We start from the raw sequence: 24,736 nt of genomic DNA on the forward strand, positions 1-24,736 counted from the left end.
CTTATATTTTATATGTTATTCTATAAATTAAAATAGCTTGAACAATGTTTTACTTGTTTTATATCACATCAATAAACTAATCGTTTTAATACATCATTATTCGTAGATTATATATTTTAAATATGTTTTTACTTGCATTAAATTTTAAGAATATAATTTGACAAAAAATTTAACTCTTGTTGATTCTAATAATTTTGTTTTTTATAGTTACATAGTATAACTACTTACAGTAGAATTATACTTATTTTTCTTTTAATCCTAAATTTGCTTTAGAAAAAAAGGAAAAATACTCTCAATCATCCAATTTAAAATGTAATATATATATATATATATAACCTTTATATTAGTTGTTTTATATAAACTAAATCTAGACAAAAAAAAATTAAAAAAATATTCTCTAACTTCTTATTACATATCAACTTGATATCACCTAACCAATTCCCCAAAGATTTTCACTTTCTTGAATATCATTCTTTAAAAATTGAACTAGCAAAACAGAGGAAAAAAAGAGATAAAGTACAAAAAATTATTATGTAATTTCATTATTTGACAATTTTTGATATGTGATTTTTTTTAAAATAAAAAAAGAAATATGATTAAGAATTACGATAAAAAATAAATATTTCACCATTAAAAAATATTGATTAATATAAATATAGCTATTTTCACTCTAATAAGCCATTATTATTATTATATTTTATGTATTTGATAATATTGGTTGAAAGATTGCTAATCAGAACATTTTTATTTGACTGTTAATTTGATTTTATCGGATCAATGATTTCTTAAATTCGCAATTTAATAGTAAAATAAAAGTATTTGAAGTTATTAAACTTCAAACTTATGTTATCAAATACGAATAACATGATAAAATGATAGATGATCGGAGTAAACGTGACTAAATCTTCATAAATTTAGGTTTTTTAACGGTGATATATCTTTTTTTGTTACGATTTATAACACATATTTTTTTGTATGAAAAAACCTACATACTAAAAATTGAAAAACAGTAAAATCACATAGTATTGTTTTCAAAAAGAAAAAAAAAAAAGAAACTTTGAACTCCTTCAAGCATCTTCCATATTGTTGTTAACACTATATTAATATTGAGACAACAAATCGATATCCTGTGTTAGTGTGCAATGAAAAAGATAAACAATCAGAATGAATTATAAGAAACTTCGGGTCACTCACTTGCAATTAGCCTATTATTCCTCCACAAACGGACTATACTTGTGAAAATTTTTATGAACAACTTCTTATGATGGATATTAGGTAGAGACATACTTACGGTAAAATATTTAATCTCTATACATCAGAGTTCTTCTGAATTTATAAAGCTTGACTAAATGCATATTTAAACACTTAAACTTTGACGATTTAGTCATTTTAACATCTTAATTTTCTATTTAATCTAATAAATACTTTAATTTGTATTTTTATAATATTTATAATATTTTTTTACATGTAATTTTATTTGACACGTCTATGTGTATTATGCATAGGTGCTTTAATGTTAACATTAAATAAAGTTCATGTGTATATTAGGTTAAAATGAAAACAAGAAGTATGTAATAGAATATAAAAATAAAATTGAAATGTTTCTTAGATTAAACTGAAAATTAAAGTAATTAAATGATTAAAATTTAGGTGTCTAAACATACATTGTGCCTATAAAGCTTGTTTAGGAGAGTGATATGAGGGTGAGATCTTTGAAGAGCATGTCCCTGATACAAGAAAATATATGTCAGAGTATCAGGAAAATATATGTCAGATCGTCACCAGTAATCCCGAATATATCCACTTAAAATTATAATACATTAATATGAAGATAAATTTAAAAATTAATAAAATTAAATAAAATATTTATTATTAATCTAGTATTTTTCTATGTGTTAATATAATAATCTTTCATATATCAATTTGAGTATAGACATGGAAACTACCAAATAACATATAAGCTTAGCTAATAACACAGAAACTTTAACCCTAATTGCAGCTAACAGGACAGCCTATATAAAGTAAAGGGTAGTGAACAATTAGAAATTGAATTCTGAACTGATATCTTAATCTGTGGCTTGCAAATATAAGTCTCTTCAATTTTCAGGTCTGTGAGAGTGATCAAAGGAAGGCTTAAAATCTGTGGGAGGAATAGCCTTAAAAGATGTACACATTTTAGCGCTTCTATGAAAATAGAATGAAAGAAACATTGTAATGTTCAATTCTATCACAAGCTTAACTGTAGTCTTCTTTTTTTATTCTTCAGATTTGAGACCTAATCATCCCTTACCGGTGAATGGTTCATAATAGCATAAAAGAATGTGTTAATTATTGAAGACATATACTCTTCACATTTTATCAAGTTTAAATAATATATTATCAATTAATTAGAAGAAGAAAAATTAAAAGAGGTTGATTGGAGACACTTTATTGTAAGTATTGAAAAGGCAATAAATATAAATGAAAACAGGAAATGTATAATAGAAAGAAACATCCTTATCTCTTTTCTAATGTCTTTAATTAGTACAAACCCAAAATAGTCAAACAAACAGAACCATGGCGACTCAAAAACATTACTTTGTTTGTTGTTCTTTTTCTTTTTCTTTTTTTTTAAACATTTATGGGCATAGTTTAATGGTAAGTGTGTATTTCAACTCTAGTAAAATCTCAAGTTGTGAGTCTCTTTTTCTTTATTTATATTAAAAAAATTTCTTTTTAATTTCTTTTGATATCTCATCTTATTAAATATTATTATAATTCACCTTAAGGATGCAATGTAACTCTAAAGTTTAAATTCTGATTAAAAAGATGCAAAAAAATTTACTTCATGAGCGAGGTCTTTGATTCAAGTCCAGGATGGCCCAGCTGCGCCAAAGAAAAAAATAGAAGAAGCATCTGATTCCTTCGAGCATGCTCCACTTGGCTCGGAGGAATATAGTTCAGTTCGTAGAGTTCCGCTCTTGCAATTAGGTCGTTACAATTACGGATTGGATGTCTACTTGTCCAGGCGATAATGATAGTATCTCATACCTGAATAAAATAAGATATAAAGAAATATAAAGATTAAAAAAAATTTATTTCAGTCTCATGGAACTCACTAAATATCTTGATCTATCAAAAACAAAAGGCTCTTGGATTGTTCAAATTATTTGTTTATTTTAAGGATAACTACAGAAAAGTACTATATGATTTCATCATTTAACAATTTTAGTATGTGATTTTTTCTCAGACAAAATAAAACATGTGGTTACAAATCGTGACAAAGAAAGATATCTCACAATTGTAAAATCTCGATTTGCAAGAATTCAACCACCTTTATGCCGATCGGCTATCATTATCATGTTGTCTGTGTTTAATAACGTGAGTTTGGAGCTTAACAACTCTTAATTTCAGTATTTAATTGTTAAATAGCGATTTAATAAGTTATTGAATTGGTGATGTCGATTTATATTTTGATTTGTTAATCTCTAAATTCATATTATCAAATACGAGAAATATGACAATGATGGCTGACCAGAGTGAAGATAACTAAATCATTGTCAATTGAAATTTTTTAACTATAAAATATTTTTTTTATCACGATTTATAACTATATATTTTTATCTGAAAAAAACTACATATCTAAAAGTTGTTAAATAATGAAATTATATGGTATTTTTATGTAGTTATCCTTTTATTTTAATTAGAGAAAGGGTGGCTGTCGTTTTAGAGAAAGGAGCTATCAAAGAGATGCAAGATTCCAAGAATTGCATTATCAGAAAGGCTCAAATGAAAGCTTTAATTAGATGATGTGTTATTGTCAATGCCAACTAATTAAACAATGAAAGAAGAAATGATTAAATGTGTCTCTAACATGCATCATGTTTCTTCTTTTGTTCTTATTTATGATGAATCTTCAATCAATCAATCATGGAGATATTTCAGGAAAGAGTCTTAAGATAAGATCCATACCTTTTTTCACAAGGGAGGGAGAGATTGAAATATATTATTTGTAATTCATGTGATCACTTGTACTGTAAACAACTGTCGGTACACTGAGTCTGCTAGAATCAGCTGCGGTAAGAATTTAACCGTATTTGGTTTAAGTAATTAGTCAATAAGTCTAATTAATTAACAAAAGGAGTCTAGAATATTAAGGAATCATTATATTATATTTATATTTATATAACCATGTATGTACATAACTGTACAATTCAAAAGAGAGAAGGCATCACACATCACACTTTGAAGAACAGGCTAAAAACTTACATACTAAACATGATGGACGATGCAAGGAAGAATTCCCTATCAAAAAAAGTATTCTTTGGAATTAGCTCAACCCTATCACTGCTATTAGTCTGTCACTGAGCTTTAATTATCAAATGTCTTTTATGAGTGACCAGAAACCATCAATCTGAATCCATCTTGTAGGCCCAACCATGTTTGTTCAGATATGCTTCAACTGCTTCCTTTATCGCCAAGTTTGATACTAGCTGAGATGGATCCAGTGGCTCCCGTGTCACTGGATCAAACTTCCCCACCTAGATTCAAGTTCATGTCATGTCAATATGATCAGTTCAATTCGGTTTAAAAGAAAGCAAAAGACCATATATGCAGAAAACAGAAATTCCAACCTTCTGAAGATGGTCGAGGATTACTGCTCTTTCATATGAAATACCGCTTGGAGTAATAACAGGATCCCGGAAAATGTCAAGTGTGATTTTGCAACATAAATAATCTGGAACCTGAAATTTTTTGAAATCTTCATAAGTCACACAATGATAAATTGATATAAACAAACAACTCTAGACACTACCTCGGTTGGCGTGTCATCTTCTGCAGCTTTCTTGAACACGTGTCCTAAATCTTCCAATTGTTTTGAATGAGAAGCAATCATGTCATCCAAGAACCCTTCTGTTTGAGAATTATCAAGAAAACTTTTTTCTCTAAGAGCATTTTCACAAGCTTCTCTGAGAGAACCAAGAACAACTGTGAGTGGTAAATAGCAACATAAGCAAGCAAATGGCTGTTGTATAAGCATTTGAGAAACAGAGGTCATTTCCAATCAACAAAGATCAAACTCATTGGACCCCCTAGAATTACATACTTCAAGTTTTGGAGTTCCCATGAACGCTTAGTAGATGCCTGCTCCCACTCCATGTATTTAGCTTTGGCCAGCTCTTGCCAGATTTCTTCTACCATGTAGCCCTTTCCATCTGCACCCCTACCAAGATCCAAAGCCTGTAGAAAGTCCCAGTGATCAGAAAATTAGAGACAGCGAATTCTAAGACTCAGAATCAGATATTCATTAAAGACAGGATCTCAATTGTAAGCTACTATGAGATGAGGCTAGAATATATTGCAGCATCAAGTCCGACTTTCTTAAAAAAGAAAAGTTAATCTGCCTGTGTACATACATATATTATATAACCTCAATATCAGATGAGGATTACTGGACGCAAATACATATTGCCGCATAAACTTTTTTACCAATCAGACTATATTCTATGTGGAATTAACAAGATCTCCTTCTTGAATAGCAGTAGCACTACCAAAGACAAAAGTCCCTACACAGAAATACTGGAGTACATATTGAGGTAAGAAAAATAATATACATTACAGTCATTCTAGGAATTTTCCTGTGGAAGTTGATTACAACAGCTTTGATCAAGCATACATATGCAACTAAGTTTGTAGTCACTTGCGTGTTTAATTGGTCTCCAATGACAGGAATTTTAATGACCAAACATGCTTATCTAGCTTGTATATGATATACTTCCAGGCTTTCTTTCCGTAATGGACATACAATGAGATAGAAGATTACAATGAGATAGAAAAGATACAAATAGTAGATGCCCCTTCTTTCCGTAATTGGTCTCCAATTCATTTCTCCTTCCTATGTAATTTCTTCTTTTTATCAGAAAAAAGAAAAGATACAAATAGTTAATGCCCCTCCATTTTTTACAAGAATTCTCAAACTCTATTGCTTTAACAGGTTAACCAAATGCCACAACAAAGAACACAAAAATAATTATAGAATAGCAATGACAAAAATTGCATGCTGCCCCAATACAACCAAAGACTCTTAACAAATATTCTCCCACTTGGATCACTATTTTACTACTTCTTTCTGGTATCTTTTTACAATGATTGACATTTTCCAATTAACCGGTCAGCCAAAAAGATTATAAGAAGTTCTGCTATTCTTGCGTTGAAATTACAGGTCTAGTCAAAAGAAGACTAGATCCCTCGTGGCTGATTTTGTATGGCTACTGAATAATCAGAACAGATCATTAAACTAGGTTACCATTTCAAAACTAGTTCGCAAGCATCTAAGCCACTTCTTTAGTCTAATAAGACAACATTAAAGAAAATGCATATATAAGGTTCAATAAGGTTTATCTCATCTAACGATTTCCTTCACATAAAAATCCATGGAACAAACATTAATTGCAACTTGCGCAGCCTGTCTGATACCAAATCGAGTTTCAACTCACACGAGCCAACTCAAGAAAAAGTAAATCCTTACTTTTTGCAACTCCTTTACGCCTTCAGCTAATTCTCCTTTTTGTAGTAATGCAAGCCCCAACATATAATGGGCCTGTTATGTGGCAAAACAAGGGTGAACTTCATGTCATTGCAATAAAACAAATCTGTAGAATCACACAAAAGAACTCTTGCATGATGTATCTGTGCAGATAGGCAAGTTTAGTTGCAAAAAGGTTAGTAATATTGTATTAAAGCCCAATATTTCTGTTAGTGAGAAAACTGATCAAATGTGCCAACTACCTTGATGCTAGCAATACTTAAATACATGAAAGAATCAACCTTTCTGCTCAAATGATTTGAAATTTAAAGGGAGAATAGGAAAAAATAAGCAGTCTACCCTTCCCCTTCTAAAGATAAGTAGTCCACGCTCTTCAATCACAAGCAATTCTGATCTGATAATTGTTTTCTCCTCCACGTTACAGCATATCTTTTAGGTGTTTCTATCTCGTTATCCATATAGTTAACTCACTAAAAACCAGCCTTTTACCGTAAAATTAATTTAGCTTAAAGATTAGTCTTTGATATTTTCTCCCAAAGATGGCTTCACTCGTGTCAGCTCCACCTATGTATGAGTAGTCATGCATAGCTGGTTACAAGCACAATATATAAGGAGGAGCGTTGCAGTGACAACATTCGTAAAACTTTGACTTTGTCGCATCTCACGATAGGGATTCTAAAGTTGCACAAGATGATCTAGTCATGTTCGCATAGATGTAGCCCAAAATCGTCTAAAGTGGAAAAAGAGAATCCGTATAGCCAATCCCAATTAATTTGGGATTTAGGTTTGGTTGAGTTGAGTTTTATGGTTTTATTAGTGTCAATACATATTTAGCAAAAGGAAGAAGAAAGCAAGGATTAGATATATTTGTGCATAGAAAAATACAATTGTTAGCTTTTGTATGAGAACAATAAATTAAAAATTCTGATTGTTAGCTTATGGAAGAGAATGTTCTTCGGCAAAGTAGACTTGGTATCACAAGCTTCTCTCTTTCTCCTTCTCCTTTAGACAACTAATTAAATTATTGTTATGAATTAGAACAAGTTGAACAATGGGAAAAACAGCAGAAAATGGTGAGACAGACATGAAAAATTTATGGTTGTTCATTTTAATTTTTAGTAGGGGAAGAGAAGAAGGAAAGATTAATTAAGTCTATCTCTTAAAAAGTAGCTCACTCTAACAATTTACGAGTAATGGAGAGAGGAGCAAGGCAACAGTGATGAAACAAATAAGGGTCCGAAAAGTGTGCTAAAGATTAAAAAGTCCGCCAATGAAAACTAAAGGGAAAAAGGATGGTAACTTTTATTTTACATTGGAGTAACATAAAAGCTTACATCTTGATGGCATTACTTTCATTTCCGAGATGCCCACAGTTAGATTCAAAATAGTTGATGCCTGAAATGGGAGACTTTGGACAACAAAGAAAAGCGAATCGTGGATGCTAATCCTAATGATAAAGCCACACCAATTTTCTTAGCAAACAGATATACCACCAATGATGCATAAGATCAGATTACTGCACATGAAGTTAATCATATATCAACAAACACCTGGTACCAAGAAAATCACTGAGCCGAGAACAAAACTTTCTTGCAAGGAGTAAGCAAAGCATCATTTTTCTTTTTCCTATTTAAAATCATTATCCGATTTAAACACGAGTAATGCAATACAAACTCAAAAACTAACAACCGAAGCTATGTAATTGTGTTCAAGAATGCATAGCATCATTACACATTAACAAATACCTTGAAAGAATTGTTGTCAAGCTGAATCGCTCTGCGACAATCTTGTTCAACTTTTCTCCAATCACTGTAATTACAATAATAACACCACATAATAAATCATATCCACAATATAATAATAATAATAATAATAATAATAATAATAGTAATAAAGAGAAAGAGAGTTTAGTGATCATACATACTTGCGTTTCCTATGGCAAAGAGCACGATTGGTCCAATATACAGGGACATTAGGGCATAAAGTAATTGCCTACAAACACCAAATGAGACATTTTTAAGCAAACCAACAACTTACTCATCAATAATCAAAACCCTAATAAACTAATTCTTCTAAAACAAGAAAAAGAACGAAAAAGAAAAAGAAAAAGAAAAAGAAAAGATAGATAGATAAACAGATACCTCAGTGTAAGCATCAATAGCAGCACCAAATCGGTCTCTTTTAAAATAGGTATTACCATCAATTCTTAATTTCTCGGCTTGTTTAAAGGCTGCTCCTCCCACCATTCTTCTCTACTTCAATGTTTCTTGATCACCACTCTTTCTTGTCAATTTCTACGTTACAATCTACAACTATATAGGGTTAATGATTCCTTTTTAGAATTAGTTTGATAATTTCTTTTCTCTCTAGAATTTTCTATTTAACGTTAATATAATTATGCAAGTTTGTAGTATGGGCGTGTTGAAAATGAAATGGAGACTGTAAGTAAGTTACTGTGAATTTGAGACGACGACGGAAAGGGAAAAACGCCTTTAGATTGGAAGAGAAGGTATTCTCTGTCGTGCAGAATGATTACATTACTCGCTGTTGATTTTTTTTTAGGTCACAGTACGATTTTATTGGTTGTGTATTGTTTGTTACAGGCGTTATACTTGATATTTATTGGGCGGTTGGAGTTTGGTCTTTCACAAGTGTTTTCTTCTTCTTCTTTTTTTCTTTTTTTTTTTTACTTTCTAAAAAAAACGGTCTGACCAATTTTGTAAGCAAACTTATCTAGTTAAGTTGGTCATGCCCAGTTTAATTGACTATATTTTTAACCTGATTGGAGGTTGAATTTATAAGTACATTTTTAGGGTTGCAAATCAACCGAAATTGAGGTAAGCTCTAGCAATATTTCAATTTGATTTATTTATTAAATATATTTTAAATTGGATCTAAAAAATTTATTAATAAATATGGATCAAAATAATTTTCCAAAAACTAATAAAAATACAAATTATGGTTATATTTACATATATGGAAATACATAAATACTAATATAAAAATATTAAGTGTAATGATATTTATATTTTACTTAGAAAAATAGTTACAATTCTAATATTATTAATGAATTTCATTATGTTTTTTATAAGAAAAAAAAAACTCATAATATGTGTTTAGGTAGAAGTAAATCGTAAAATATTTTATAAATACATAATTTCATGAAATTATGTTCAATATATTTCAAACTTAATATAAAAATCATAACATGTATTGTATCAATAAGACATTATTATAAGAGCCTCGTGTTTCTTTAAACTTGAACGCCAAAAAATGCTCAACCCTGCTTATTCCTGACCATAATAATATGTACAGATATCAAAAACATTCTGTTTTTTTTTTTTTTTCTATATAAAATTTAATATACAACAGATGCATTTTTGGGAGAATACAGCAGAGCAAACCATCTGAGGTACCTACTGAAATAAATGGGAATGTACACTGTTGTTATAATACAGGCTCATAGTGTATGCAAAAATATTGCATTAAAGATCTAAAAACTCCATTGATTTTAAGAGAGACTAGATTCTTGACCCTTGCCCCCATCTTCAGAAATGTTTGATAACTGTTCTCGAACAAGATTAACAAGTTGAGAAGCTCTATGGTCAAAATTTAACGGACGCCTTTGTATACTCTGTAAAAAGTCACTGATCATACACTTTTCCTACTTGAATATTCTGCTGTAATCGAAAAAAACACATAGCAATTGAGCATACCTCCGATGTCCACAAGCAATCACTCTCCTTCCGAGGGATTATATGGATGTGTGTCTGGAATTGGCATGTTATAAAAAAAATAAAGTTAGAGCAATTTCCTTTAAAAATTATTGGTGCTTCAGCTTGTATAAAGGAACATGAATATCTGTTTCTCAGACAAATAACAATGGCATTATCATTCAAATCCAGTAGAAAAGGCAAACATGATATAAATCAATATATGCGGATTACTACTACAATCAAACTTTTGCCACTTGGACAAGAGTTTAAAATAACTTACATGAAATATTACTTGGCCTGCAGCTGCACCATTGTTAACCAACAAATTGAAGGAATCTGAAAAAATTTCAAATAACACAATTTAATGCTAGCAATACAAATGAAAACAGATTTTGCTTCTGTGATAAACTTTGAGGTCATTTGGTTAAACAAATGTTAAGATTAGAACTCAAATTACTCCGCATATTTATCTTTTCTAAGAGTCTAAAGCTAAAGTTCACGAGACATACAATACTTGAGGCAGGTTATATTAATGATTCAGTTTCATCCCCAAGCCATTCAAAAAGAAACAGTCATGTTTCTCATGACCTAGTGCGTACCAAAAGTGGGTCAAGAAACCAGATGCACAACCTACGACGGAAAGAGGGTTATACCCCCATCATATAACAAAGCATAAATGTACATTTTCCTGCTTTTTTTCTTTTTATCAAAGACCAAGCTGATTTCTCCAACACTTTTCCAGGACCAAAAGAAAGGTGTATAGCAGCTTGTTTTGTGAGCATATAACTATGTCCACTGGGGTGGTGGCTACCCCTAACACTTGGTCAGAGTACCCAAGTTTCTCATGGTTCCACAACATCAGTATCAACTTTGAAATATCATACACCAAGAAACTAAAATGGACAGCCTGGAATATCAAGCGAAAAAAAGAAGTTAACCATACAAGCAGCAGAGAACGTTGAACACATACCAGAACCTGTAGCTCTCATGATTGCATTGCCAATAAAAGGCACTTTTGAACACATTGCTGCAACCACCTGCAGACGCACTTCCTTAGAAGATTAATCGCAGAATTTAGTTCTTTCTTTACTTTAAAAAGGATCTAGAGAAAAATCTGAGTACATATATAGCTTTCCTCCTACCTTATATGGAAGCAGGGATGACTCTTTTTAAGGGATCTTTCACCCAATTGCGAAGGATCTGAACCAATTTTTCTAGATGGAGTTGGATTTGGTTAGACATAGTGTGGTAGGTGAGGATAGTGCGCAAAGACTTCTAATTCTTGAATTGCACCACTTCCAATTTTAACTTAATGGCTACTTGTTTCATAGCTTAATTTGAGGCAGGTAGATTCTGAAATTGTAGAGGCTCGGTTCAATTAAGCCACAGAGTATTCTACTGATACAAAAGCAATTCCTATAAACTTATTGGAGGGGGAGGGGGGAAGGAGCCGCTGGCCTGAGAAGGAAGGTTCCGCCAAAAAAGAGCTACTCCTTACTCAAGTTCCCAATGAATTACAAACACCAAGCAAGATTCAATATTTCATTCTTCCACAGATACAGAATACACTCAATTGAAGGAAGTCATTTAAATTAAAATCTTGAGATTCCAAATTAGGAAATTAATCAAGGGATCCATTTATCTCCACTCACACCCCTGGATTTACAATAGAGGGAGCAAGATGGAATAGCTCTTGCAACCTTGGTTAGGCTGCTAAAAGACTAATGGCAATGTATTCGTGGTGGCCCAAAAAAGAAGAGACATGGGTTACTTGTTTGTAAACATACATATGCCAACCTTAGCTATTTTAGTTTTTTAACTTATGGTGAAACAACATTTCAAAATTCCGGTCTGTACAAAGAGTAAACTTAATAGAAGTTCCTCCATGACACTGCACCATCAAATGTCAAAACCCATATCTCCTCACAATCTTTATCATAGTTTCAGCTCATCCTTCTATAAGCAAGCAACCTTCTCTCTCCTTTTTTTTTTTTTTTCACTTTCCGAAATTTTGAAGTTAGAAAATGCAGGATTCTTAATCCAAATCTTGCTTTTTCCCTAAAGATATATTTATCAGCAGCATTCACATCTAAAAGATGTTTTGCAGGTCACACACAGGTATGCAAGAATAATTACATATGCAATACATCATTCACCACATAATATTTGCTCTATTGGTTCATCTAGCAGAACTTAATCAGATATGCCAATCTAAACTTTTATTGTAATAAAGAGAGCAAAAACTCAAAAATGAGTCTAAGGACTCTAAGCACTCATTTCAAATGTGATTCCATAGTGCTGGGTAAATTTGGTTTTAAGGCAAGCTGAGCACGCAAGAAACAGCAATGCACTGTGTTTAGAAGACAATATAAAGACAGAACCACTCTGTAATGATGTTAGGAATCATACAGTTAAGAGAACTGGGAGTTTGCAAACCATTAATCCAGCAACAGACATATCTGTTTACTGGCGAAAAAACCCATCAATAGTTCAAAAAAAAAACAACTCCAAATGGTTACACATTATACACTTATCAATGTCTATAATTATTTTGAATAAAAGAAAATAACTAGGAAGACCCCACAAGTAATTCTACTAAATGAGGAAACAACCAATAAAAGGAACTTACAGATGGAGGAGTTGCTTCTAAGGAAGGATAATGAGATTTTGGGATTATAAGAGAGTGCCTATAAAAGAAAGAAGTATGAAACTAAATGAGCAACAGATGACAAACTTCTTGAACTAAAGAAATAAATATGTAAACCATAATAGGCACATAAATCAGAACTATCTAAACTTTGATATGGTTATTATTTGCATTGCCTAGCATAATCAGCACAGGCCTTAGCTTCTAACAGTAATAGTTAACTCCAAACAAAGCTATAGAAATTATGAATGAGGTAATCTATGACTATGATGTGCATCAGTGATACCTTACCCATGACTTAATGGACTTGTATCCAAAATACAAAGACACGTGTCATCTTCATACAGCTGCAAGATTCAAGGTAAACCACATTTAAACAAAAAAACAATAAGAATCAAACTGATAAAACAAGCTCACACAAATTATTAAAAAGTAGATTGTATCTATAAATATTAAGATATTATTACCTTAAAAGCAGGAGACTCTCCTCGAATAATCCTGCAGAAAACGCAGTCGTGGGGCTGATTCTCTATCTCAATAGAATCGCTTGAACGGCGTTCATTATTGGAGTCAGAAATACAGCTATAACAAGATAAAGAAGCGTGATCCTGACCGGAACCCGAACCCGAGCCCGAGAAAGAAGCTATGGGGCAGAGATGAGAGGAGAGAACGGCGAGCCTCCTTGTTTGTTTCTCCATTCAAGATGAACAAGGCAGTTGGTGGCTAATCAACAGCTTAATTACAGATTCCGTCGCCATTTATACAGTAATGTTAATCTATTTTTCTCTTTTAGCGACGCAATAGCGAGAGAGAGTGTGTGAACTTGGAAGGAACTGAATTGTGGAGACAAAAATTGAAGAAAGAAAGGTATTATGTTTTTCGAGAGAAAGGCTACTGACCGGTCGTTGGTTTTTTTTTTTCTTCTTTCCTTTCCGCTTATCCATACATTCTGTTTCGCTAACATACACACGTGTGACGTGTCTGCCTCTATTATTATTTTTTATAATAATTTCAAATAATAAAATGAAATCCGTATGGGTTTATTTTGTTTGTTTAAAGAGCCATCACGTGCATCTAAAGCCAGCAAATCTGACCCAATTTTGCAGTATATTTACTTTTCATCCTCAAATCACCTCCACAGAAGAATCTTTCAGTATAACTTCCAGAATAGTTTGTACGGAGTTTTCTCACCCATGATGGCTGAAGCAATAGGATTGCATGAAGCCCTCAGTTGGTTGAAAGCCAACTCTTTGTCGAATGTGCTGGTTATACTTGTGAAAGGGCTCCAAAGTCAGTCTTCAGATTCTTCTTCTTTTGGTGTGACAGTAGATAGATTGTAAACCCCGATTCAGGAATCGGGAATTAGTTAATGTGTCAGTTTCTCTTGTTTTTCGATCAGTGAGGTTTGGGGAGGAACGCTACCTCCCTTCCTAATGATGCTATGATTTTGGATTTATTTTTGAGTTAAGTATTAAAAGAAAAAAATTATCATGTACCTTTACTCATTGTCAAAAATGGATTTCTAGCTTATTTTGTGATAAAATACTATCTTATAGTTTATTTTATTAACAAGTTAGTACTCAATATACTAACACCCTTTGTTGGCACTAACATAGTTTTATATTTTTACAATTTTATATTTTATAATTTTCTTTTATAACATTTTCATGCTCTATATTTTATTTTATTTGCTTCTTTAACATATCACAATCTTAATTGGAATCTCAATCTCAATCAACTTTAATTTGATACTAATATAGTATAAACTATTAATAGATACTTTTATAATAATATCATATAGTTATTTCTCTTAAAAATTTATAAATATATTTAGAATTTATTCAAAAAATTATCTTCTAATTTAATTATAAATATAAAAGTATATATTATCATTTATTTCAAGTTCAAAACAATTAGTTAGCTATCAAATTAATTGAAAACAATTATTGTAAAAATCAAATTTAATTTAAAAGATACCTTATAAAATAGTTATCATATTAATTTAATTTATTAGTAAAATATTAAAAAAAAAGTAACACAAGGTATAATAGTGTCATAAAGAAAAATCACAGGATACAAAATTATAAAAATATGAAGGCACGTTAGAGCCAAAAAAAATAATATTAGCATATTTTTCAGTAATTTATTAACAAAATAAACTAAAGGGTAATCTTTTGTCATAAAATAAATCACATATCTATTTTTTGCAAATGAGTGAACGTACAATGCAGTTCTTTTGTGCTTATCCCTTTGTTTCAATGAAGTTTATTTTGAAATTTAAAAAAAAAAAGTAATTAAAAAAATATTAAGTGGTTTTACTATTTTATGATTTTTAGTATGTACTTTTTTCTCAAATAATGAGATTTATTTAGTTATGACAAAAATATATATTTTCTTTAAAAAGTTTCGTTTTGTAATGATTTAGTCATTTTCACTCTAGTCAGCTATTATTATCATGTTGCACGTATCTAATAATGTAAGTTTAGAGCTTAACAACTCATAATTTCATTGATTGATTGTTAAATTACAATTTAAAAAGCTACTGATCTAAAATTTGACGCTCAAATAACAATATTTTGAGTTATTAAATTTTAAATCTATATTATCAAATATAAACAATGTAATAATAATTAAGGTGGTTGAATTTTTGTGATTATGTATCAAGACCAATAGTAGGATGCGTATATCTCAGCGTTGAATGGGGCTACGGGTATATATCCACAGATGAGGGAGAATTGCCATATCTATCTATACATATGTATTACATACTTGATATTTCAAGAAATTTTTTCTCACAATTTGTATTTTAATTTGTTATTAAAGGTAGTTGGTGACATTTTTATCTAAGTGTATACACTACAATGAAATGATAAATAAATATTATTAGTTTATCGATTTAATATATAGGTGGAAATATATAATAGATAAAAAAATTTCTAAAAGATCTTTTCCTCACTGTAGATGAAAGTAAAGTTGCAGATTGAAATGCATATCAAGGAAATGTACGTAAATCTCATCACAGTCCACTTGTTGATAGGTTTTCTTTTCCCTTCATATTTAAACTCGATAAAAGGAGGAACAATGATATGAATATAAAGAATTTTTTTTGAAGCAAATATTGTTGGCGATCATATGTATATAGTAATTGTTTGTTTGTATTTTTCTTTCATATGTGTGCTTGGATTCATACATTTGTGTTTTTATCAATGGTAGGAAATTGTTGATATTATGAGGGAACATCTCACTACTTAAGACATCTTCCATTCCCAGTTGTGTGGGTTTCAGCTGCGCCTAATCATGCTTCCAGTTAACTCCAACCCACTAATTAGTATCAATCTCAACGGCCCATTCGTACCCAACAACAATAGATATTGTGCTGGTTTTTACCCTAAGCCATTGATTATTTAATGAAATCCAATTTTGCAATAAGAAACAAAGTTAAAATAAATGAAAACTCGATAAAAAATAATGAACAAGTAAATACAGATATATATATATATATATATATATATATAAACTAGAGTAAGTGACTTGTTGAACACGCAAAAACTAATCTAGTTTTGCTGTGTTTCGTGGTTATAACAGGCGCTCGCGGCACCTACGTTTTGATTCCTTATTGGAGAAGAGTAGAGGACTTGTGCACTGTGGCGGCTGTAAATGCATTCCAATTAATAAAGGAAAGACCATCGCATGCATGCATCCCGTGTGACCTTTCTTCATTAATTTCCTCTCCTTCAGCATATATATATATATATGAATCATTACTCGAAATTACTTTAAAATCATAAAGAAAAAAAGATATACAAACAGATGAAGTAACAAAGTAAAATATTATAAAAAAATTAATAAAAAATAAAAACCAATAATTATTATCACACACGCTTCTTTGAAAATAAAAGTGGTTATATATATATATATATATATATAATAATAAGGTGGAGATTTTTTTTATCCTTATTTTAAAAATAATTTAAATTTCCTAATAAGAAACTCTACAGTGAGTATTACTTTTATAATACAAATTTTTAGTAGCGTGACCTTATCTTAAGGTAAATAATATTCTTTTTTTTTGTGTGTGTGTAATTCAGCACTTTATATTCTCGAGATAGTCTCACCCAAAATTAATATATATTGTTTGCATTTTCTGAAGTAATTCAAGTATCCTAATAATTGAGTTATAAAGATACTGAACTAATTTAGATTGGTATAGTAGTCATAGAAATGTTTGGTACTGCTGTTGAGTCCTAAAGTAGGCTTTAAAATTATTTTTATTTTAATTGATTAATTTTTTTCAAAAGCTGGTTTAAACCAGTCTTTCTCTTTTAGACAATTGCAACGGCAATATAAATTGATTTAAACCACTAATTTTCACATGTTAACTCTTTGTTAACTATCTAAATTTCTGTTTCTTAAACCTCCTCACACAAGTCTGGAAATATAATTACGTTCAAATTATTTTTTGTTTACAAATAAAGAGAAAATATTCGAATTTGAAATTTTAATAAAGTATGCAATTTATCACTGAGCTAAACTTGTGGTGCCAACTATGTTCAAATTAGATTAAATTATATTAGTCAAAAAGTCCTAATTTCCTGGAAGTATTCTAACGGCAAAAGCAGTTGAACACCTGAAATACAGAGCGTGGAGGAACTTTTCCAGCTATTTTATGTGGGTGAAAGATCTTAATACCTCATATGATTAATTCAACCTTATGCAGTGCACTATAATTTTGTTTAACAATACTTTTAATCGTACACCTTTAGGAAGTGGATCACAATTTAATTTTTTAATATGTTCATAAAAAGGAAAATACAAATTAATTAATGAACATACCAATAATTTCCTTAATTAATTAGTCTAATATATAATATCATATATTCTTCTCTTCTCCTTAAAATTTCAAGTTTGAACAATTTTTTTCCTTACTCCTCAAGGTTTCTAGAAGCTGACCTCCACTTGCTAAACCTGTAAGATATTGCCACGTAATCCATAACAACTCTAAGTACATACGCGTTCAAATCACACTGCAGCAGCCACCTAAATCGGGAGAAAAAACTCGTACTTAGACAATAATAACTCCTCCTAATTGATTTTTTTTTTTTTCTTTTCTTTGAAACAGAATTGAATCCTTCTTTGCCAAGAAAACGCATCACAACGCAGTACTAACACAATCACAACTCATCAGATTTTCTAAATAAGCCCTCTCTCTTTCCCTCTGCAATACCCTTATATATATATACATATCATAAATTTCGGCTTAACAAAATTAACCATCAAAACCTCCAGAAGATTTGGTACGTTACGATGAACAAGAACGATGAAACTATAGTGCCGATTCTAAATCTAGAGGATGACTGTCTCACGGTAGTATCAGCTCTCGGCCGGGGAGCGAAAGGCGTGGTGTTTCTTGTTAAAGAAAAGACTAACGGAGAGCTATGGGCATTGAAAGTGATATTGAGGGATGTGGTAGAGAAAAAGAACAGAGAATTGTCGTGCACTGGAAATGAATACAAAAGAGTTTGGTTTGAGAAACAAGTGTTGAGCCATTTTAATCATCCTCTGTTGCCTAAATTGCGTGGTGTTTTGGTTACCGATAAAATTATTGGTTACGCCATTGATTTTTGTCCTGGTCGTGATCTTAATCATTTGAGGAAACAACAAAGCGAGAGAATGTTTTCTGTCGATATTATCAGGTAATGCAGTAATGTATCAATTTCTTCAATTTCTCTTTTTTTTTTGTAACAATTTTTTTTTTTTTGTTCTAAAATTTTCTTTTTGTTTGTTATAGGTTTTATGCTGCTGAATTGGTTCTAGCATTGGAATATCTTCATAATCAAGGAATAGCTTACAGAGATTTGAAGCCTGAAAACATTTTAATTCAAGAAAACGGCCATATAATGCTAGTGGATTTCGATCTCTCCACCAAGATTTCACCACCAAAATGGAGTCCAAATTCAAATTCTCCCGTTTCAACTCAACGCAAATATTCATCTCGCAGAAAACGTTTCTCTCGATTCCACCGCTGCTGCAACTCCGGTATCTCGCCGGATGACTCATCAGAAAACGGTATCACCGCTGTACACCAAAAAGAACCAGACGCCACGGAGAAATCCAACTCATTCGTCGGAACGGAAGAGTACGTGGCGCCGGAAATAATCCAAGGCTACGGCCACGAGTTCGCGGTTGATTGGTGGTCACTAGGGGTCGTTTTATACGAGATGTTGTATGGAAGGACACCGTTTAAAGGGTCGAATAGAAAAGAAACGTTTTTCAGGATATTAACGAGATCTCCTGATCTTGTAGGGGAAACGACGCCGTTGAGGGACTTGATAGGGAAGTTGTTAGTGAAAGATCCAAGAGAAAGGATTAAAGTTGAAGGAATTAAAGGGCATGAATTTTTCAAGGGAATAGACTGGAAATTGATACTGGAAATGTCCCGGCCACCGTATATTCCGCTGGCGAATTATGACTGTAGGGGAAATGAGGGTACAGAAGGAAAAATGAAAATTGATGTGGAGTCATTTGTCCAAAGAATATTTGGGGGTGAAATTGAAAAGCAAAAGGTTGGTGATAGGAATAACAATGGCGATGGTAATCATGATCAGGAAGTTAAGAAGATTGGAGATAAAGGGGAATGGGGTAAAGGACTCAATAATCATTTTCAAGAAACCCACAATTTTCTTGTTTTTTAATTTTATTTTCTAGTTAGATTATATGATAGAGTTATTTTAGATTTTTTGTTAATTTAATATGTATAGATTTAGAAGAAATGCATAATTTTGATATGCTTAATTAATTTATCACAGGCTTTCAGTCTAATAATATTCCACATGATTTTTGTTTTTAACTTTATATTATAAAAATGAAAATATTCTATTAAATAAGTAATAATTACTTTGGGTGAATTTTTAGGTGTCCTAGTTCATAATGACTTGTAATGTGTTTATGTATTTATATAAAAAACTATAAAATTTAGGTCAAATTATATAAAATATTTTAATATTGTAATTTTATAAAAATTACATACTAAAATATTTTTATAGAAATTTCATAAAAGAAAGATTATGTAAATTAATAATTAAAAATTTGACCTAAATTTTATAAATGTTGTTAATAAATATATAAAGATATTAAAAAATTTATTATAATTACGAAATTTTAGAATTTATCTACTTTGTAATCTAAGTTGGAATTAGAATTTTTTTATATATGTGCTTAAAAATTTTATAAATAATAATAATAATTTTTAGCACATTAAATTCTGAATGAAGACTGAAAGATACTAATTTGATTTAATTATATATATATATATATGAATAATGGTGATGATATCAAATGTTAAAAGGAGAGGGCAAGATTTCAAAAAGTTAGTGTTGAGTAATAATTATGGCTAAACTTTATGAATTGAAATTGAAGTAAGAAAAGAAAAAGAGAAAACGAATGTTGCTAGAATGCCTTGTTTTCTACCAATTGAGGTGCTTTTTAGCCTTACCAACAGCACTCACGGAATGCTTTTGAAATTACCAAAAAGATTCTTGAATTATAGAGGGACAATAAGCTTCAGTTATAAGAAAGAAAAGAATTGAATTTACCTGTAGAAGTGATGAGTTTTCTTGGCAGTACTTACAGTTTGTTTAAGCATGAATAAAAAGCACGACCCATTACCATATATTTAAGTAGGTCATATATCTTAACGAAGATGAAGTAGATCTAAGCACAGGAGAAAGAAAGAGGCCTATGGCTGTTCCAGTGTGAAGGGAATTTGGCATAATTCATTTACATCACAAAATGTGGTGACTGACAGAAGATCCCTTTGACGAGTGGACACCACCAACTGCCAACAGCCTTTACCTCAATTTAGTCACAGCAGAAATTATATGTAATATGGAAGGCATAGGCAGATCAATGATATCATTTGGTGCATCAAATCAAAGTAAGTTTAAAATACGACACAACACAAATTTCAATTACAATGGGTTTATTTTGTCGGTCAATAAATTACAATTTTTTTTGTATACATTTTTCTACTGTAATATCATATGAGTCATTCTTTAATATAAAATATGTTATATTCCACTAATAATTCCAAAAGAAATATTAATAGTAATTTTATATTTCTTTAGCTCTTAACATTAAATATGAATATATTAGCACTATACTTAGTTGAAATTCACTAAAGAATTTATTTCATCCGAATAGAAAACATAAGAGATAAATTAAAATAGAAATAATAAAACTGAAAGAAATATTTTGATACTATAAAATATATATATTTATTAATATAAAATTTATTTAAAAAAATTATCTATTTTATGAATCTCAATTAAATAAAAAAACATTATTATTATTATACTCTCTCTTTTTCCGGGTTAGAATTTTAATAATTACAAGAAATTCTCAACCTCAAAAGGTGGGTGAACATCTTACACTTACATAGTTAGATGTGATATTTTGGGTTGGAGTAATAAGACGGTTAGAGCTCTTGTTTTCAGTTCATGTTTTTCTTCCCTATATTAAAATGGTGTCCAAACCTAATATTTTCTGTCATGGGGTCTGGTGTTTCTTCTGAATTTTAATGTTCTGTATGGTGCAGCATGTGACAAATTAAAGACAATGGTACTGAATGAGTTTGGATGTTCAAATGACGAAGACCCATTTTGTCCAAAGCCACTACAATTAATTATCCTCGTTGGCTTCCTCAAGGAAACCAAAAGGAAAAAATGAAGATGTGATGCTCTAGTGGGTCAGATTGTACGGTTTGCCTTTAATAATGGAATTACTTTGCAACTGAATTCATTGTGTGGACACACATTTTCTAATTCCAAACTTTTGCCACTATTTTCCGATGAATCTGAAACTGAGAATTTGGTGTCAATGTTTCTTGTTGTGACACCCAAATTGCCGCTTTATAATATTTGTTTAGACCGCTTGAAATCAGCGAATAATAGACTCAAACCAAACTGTGGACTGATTCAATATTTTTAACTTTTATTTTAACCAAAATTGAATTCCTAATAAAAATTATTGACTTAGTTAATGGAAAAAGCAGTTATTAATAGTTGATTCGTTAAATACATAAATGATTTATTGAATTTATCATATTTTTGTAATTCATCTCTTAAACACCACCTTAATTTAATTAGATTTTTAAATTTTACAGGTTATTATTTATAAATCTTTCACTAATAAAAATAATAAGATAATAAAATTTAACTAACGCCGAAAATGATAACAGATAAAAAAAAAATGTGAGAGCGAAGGCGGGCGATGAGTATAAGCGAAGGCACAAGAGTTACGAAAGTTAGTAGTATCGCTAACAATAGTTACGAAAGCGACTGATATCTACTCTTTTAATGATTTTTTCAAAATTATTTTCACCATAAACAATTTACACAAAATTTTTAGAATGTGTTTTTAGATGGTAGTGCAGAGGGTTAACCGACTGTTAAGCAAAGATTTACAGATAAAAAAAAAATCAAAACTTAAGAGGTTTAATTGAACTAAAATCGAATTTCAGGGGACAAATCCAAAAACACAACAAATTTACGAGGTAATTTATGGATTTAACTTAGTTGATTTTTCATTTAACTAAAAGGAAAATGTTAAATGAAGAATGGAAAGTATAAAGAAAAACCAACATTGGGCTTGGAAACGATGATTCTATAATTTTAGTTTCTTGAAATTAAAATGGTTAATATTTTAAAATACATTATCGAGCAAAAAATATTGAAACATTTCTGTAAAAATTATTGACATTGACGTGCCAATTGGTTAGATAAGTGAGAAAAAAAAAAACAGGCTGCCACATAAAAAAACCTTATTTTTAGAATTTAATAATTTTAGTTATTAAGACTTTCTTTACAATTATAAAATAAGTACATATACTTTTAAAAGAAATTTATTCAATGGAATAATGATAATATTCTCACATATCAGTTTATTTTTAAAATTAACCAAACATTTAGTTTTTAAAAATAAAGATAATATAGAAAGAATAAAAATAAAATATCATTGTTATATTAGATAATTCTTTTGATAATATATAATAGTTTCTCAATAATTAGGCTTACAATTAATGAATGTAGATATCTTTACACAATATCACCAAAATTTTCAGCCAGTGTGGTGCCAATGTGATTTGTTATGTACAAATTTTATTGCATAATGAATTTGTCCTTTCATTTTCAATTTTATTATTATCTTTATTTCATATTAAATATCTCTTTTTAAAATAAATTTTTTAATTATTTATTCATTTTTATATATTTAATACAGTATTAATATTTTTCTATTTTATTCTCAAATTGAAATAAGTATAATAAATTTTATAATATTTATAAAAAAAATCTAGTATGATTTAAAAATATTTATAATTAAATTTATTAAATATTTTTTAAATTTAAATAAATTATTAAAATATAACCGTTAATATAAAATGAAATAACAGTTGTAATTTGGCACATGATTTAAACCTATTTATAATATTGCTGCACTCTAAAACTCGAAAATGAAGACGTGTATGAACATGTATTAGTCTACTCTCGACAGCTTGACTTTAGGCCGCCCTACTGTTATTATATTAGATTAGATTATTACTTCTTGTTGTTGCCCCCATCCCACATAAACCCATAAATTAAATGGGTCAGAATTCTGCCATGAAAAACACGTTGCTATTTGGGTACTTATTGTTCGATCTGCAATTGTAAAATTTAGATTATTATAGATAAAATTCTTTAAGAATCGTTTGGATTAACAGATTCTGATATTTTTAGATTTAATTGAAATTTTATGAATTTTAAATCTACCAATGATGAAACAGATTTTGAAGATTTTATCATTTGAATTGAGTATAAAACATATATCTTGATAGGGGTAATTTTGAAATTAAAAAAATATTATAACAATCCAACGTAGATTTTGGATTTTTTTCTTCTCCTTTGTCATAAATTAGAATTTTCAACAATAAAGAATTTTGAAAGATATGAAATTTGTGAAGGATTTATGAATTTTGACACTCTTTTCGTAGACAATGAATTTAACTAAATTTAAAAAATCTCATCTCAAATTCAAATCCAAACGGTGCCCTAGTATAAAGACGCATATAAAATACATATTATGTGTGAAACTCTTAATTTTATTATAAATTACTGATTTTAAGACCGGTAAAAAACTTTTTACCCTCTATTCTATTTTATGGTGCATCTTTAACTCACAATAGTGTGGAATATGGTCAACTAAGCCACATTATTAATAAATAACAATATATTTGGTATATATATAATAAAGGTTAAATTTAACAATTCTAATGGTTTAGCTAACTTATGAAATGAGTCTTACTTAAAACCAAAATTCTCTATTTTTTAGTAAGCTATATCCAATGAGATTATTAATTTATAATTAAAAAAATCTTAATCTCTAAAATAGTCTTATATTTTTATTTTATTTCTCTAACATGATATTAGTTTTTAATTTATTTCATAATTTTCTAGGCTTATATCAATAATACCCTAAAGCAAAAAATAATAATTCAAGCTAAAAGTTAATATACAGTGGATAAATAAATTTAGAAAATATTATGAGAGAAAAAAATGAGAAAATTAGAAAATATAAATTTTGTATATAGAGCAAAAGATATTTCGATAATTTAATTACTATAATAATTTATTTATTTAGCTACCAGACGTAGTATTATAAAAATAGAATTAATTATTCTATGGATTAATATACTTGTACCACACAATATTTAATATAAACAATCTTATAACTTAATTAAGCCTAAAATTAAGTCTAATTTTATGACTTAAATAGGCTTAAAATTAAGTCTAATCCTAATTGCTAAAGATTGTT

At 29.8% G+C, this 24,736-nt stretch overlaps 3 protein-coding genes across 9 annotated transcripts; 1 reads left to right on the plus strand and 2 right to left on the minus strand.

Moving 5' to 3' along the window:
• Positions 1-1,582: 1,582 nt before the first annotated feature.
• LOC8273681 (E3 ubiquitin-protein ligase CHIP) lies at positions 1,583-9,357 on the minus strand. Of its 7 annotated transcripts, XR_007216765.1 has the most exons (11): positions 8,668-8,974; positions 8,451-8,518; positions 8,272-8,335; positions 6,509-6,580; positions 5,087-5,220; positions 4,796-4,949; positions 4,614-4,724; positions 4,249-4,520; positions 3,952-4,053; positions 2,825-3,030; positions 1,583-1,727 (listed from the first exon to the last, which is right to left on the minus strand). XR_007216765.1 is itself a non-coding variant. In XM_048377259.1 (9 exons), exons 2-9 carry the CDS (start codon positions 8,724-8,726, stop codon positions 4,389-4,391), a joined length of 798 nt encoding a protein of 265 aa, XP_048233216.1. In that variant the 5' UTR covers positions 8,727-8,832; positions 8,981-9,357; the 3' UTR covers positions 4,126-4,388. The 7 variants fall into 7 exon arrangements, 6 of the variants coding, with proteins under 6 accessions (XP_048233216.1, XP_048233214.1, XP_002533498.1 ...); XM_048377259.1 differs by lacking the exons at positions 1,583-1,727; positions 2,825-3,030; positions 3,952-4,053 and adding an exon at positions 8,981-9,357 and having other exon boundaries at positions 4,126-4,520; positions 8,447-8,518; positions 8,668-8,832; XM_048377257.1 differs by lacking the exons at positions 1,583-1,727; positions 2,825-3,030; positions 3,952-4,053 and adding an exon at positions 8,981-9,354 and having other exon boundaries at positions 4,126-4,520; positions 8,668-8,832.
• A 485-nt stretch (positions 9,358-9,842) lies between these two features.
• LOC8273680 (adenylylsulfatase HINT3) lies at positions 9,843-13,828 on the minus strand. Its single transcript, XM_002533451.4, has 7 exons — positions 13,357-13,828; positions 13,181-13,236; positions 12,872-12,929; positions 11,213-11,279; positions 10,523-10,578; positions 10,243-10,296; positions 9,843-10,160 (listed from the first exon to the last, which is right to left on the minus strand). The coding sequence occupies exons 1-7, from the start codon at positions 13,585-13,587 to the stop codon at positions 10,038-10,040; spliced, it is 645 nt and encodes a 214-aa protein (XP_002533497.2). The 5' UTR covers positions 13,588-13,828; the 3' UTR covers positions 9,843-10,037.
• Positions 13,829-17,930: 4,102 nt separating this feature from the next.
• Positions 17,931-19,736, plus strand: LOC8273679 (serine/threonine-protein kinase OXI1). Its single transcript, XM_002533450.4, has 2 exons — positions 17,931-18,582; positions 18,678-19,736. The coding sequence occupies exons 1-2, from the start codon at positions 18,194-18,196 to the stop codon at positions 19,579-19,581; spliced, it is 1,293 nt and encodes a 430-aa protein (XP_002533496.1). The 5' UTR covers positions 17,931-18,193; the 3' UTR covers positions 19,582-19,736.
• Positions 19,737-24,736: the final 5,000 nt, after the last annotated feature.

Source organism: Ricinus communis, chromosome 7, assembly GCF_019578655.1.
Source record: "Ricinus communis isolate WT05 ecotype wild-type chromosome 7, ASM1957865v1, whole genome shotgun sequence".
Lineage (NCBI taxonomy): Eukaryota > Viridiplantae > Streptophyta > Magnoliopsida > Malpighiales > Euphorbiaceae > Ricinus > Ricinus communis.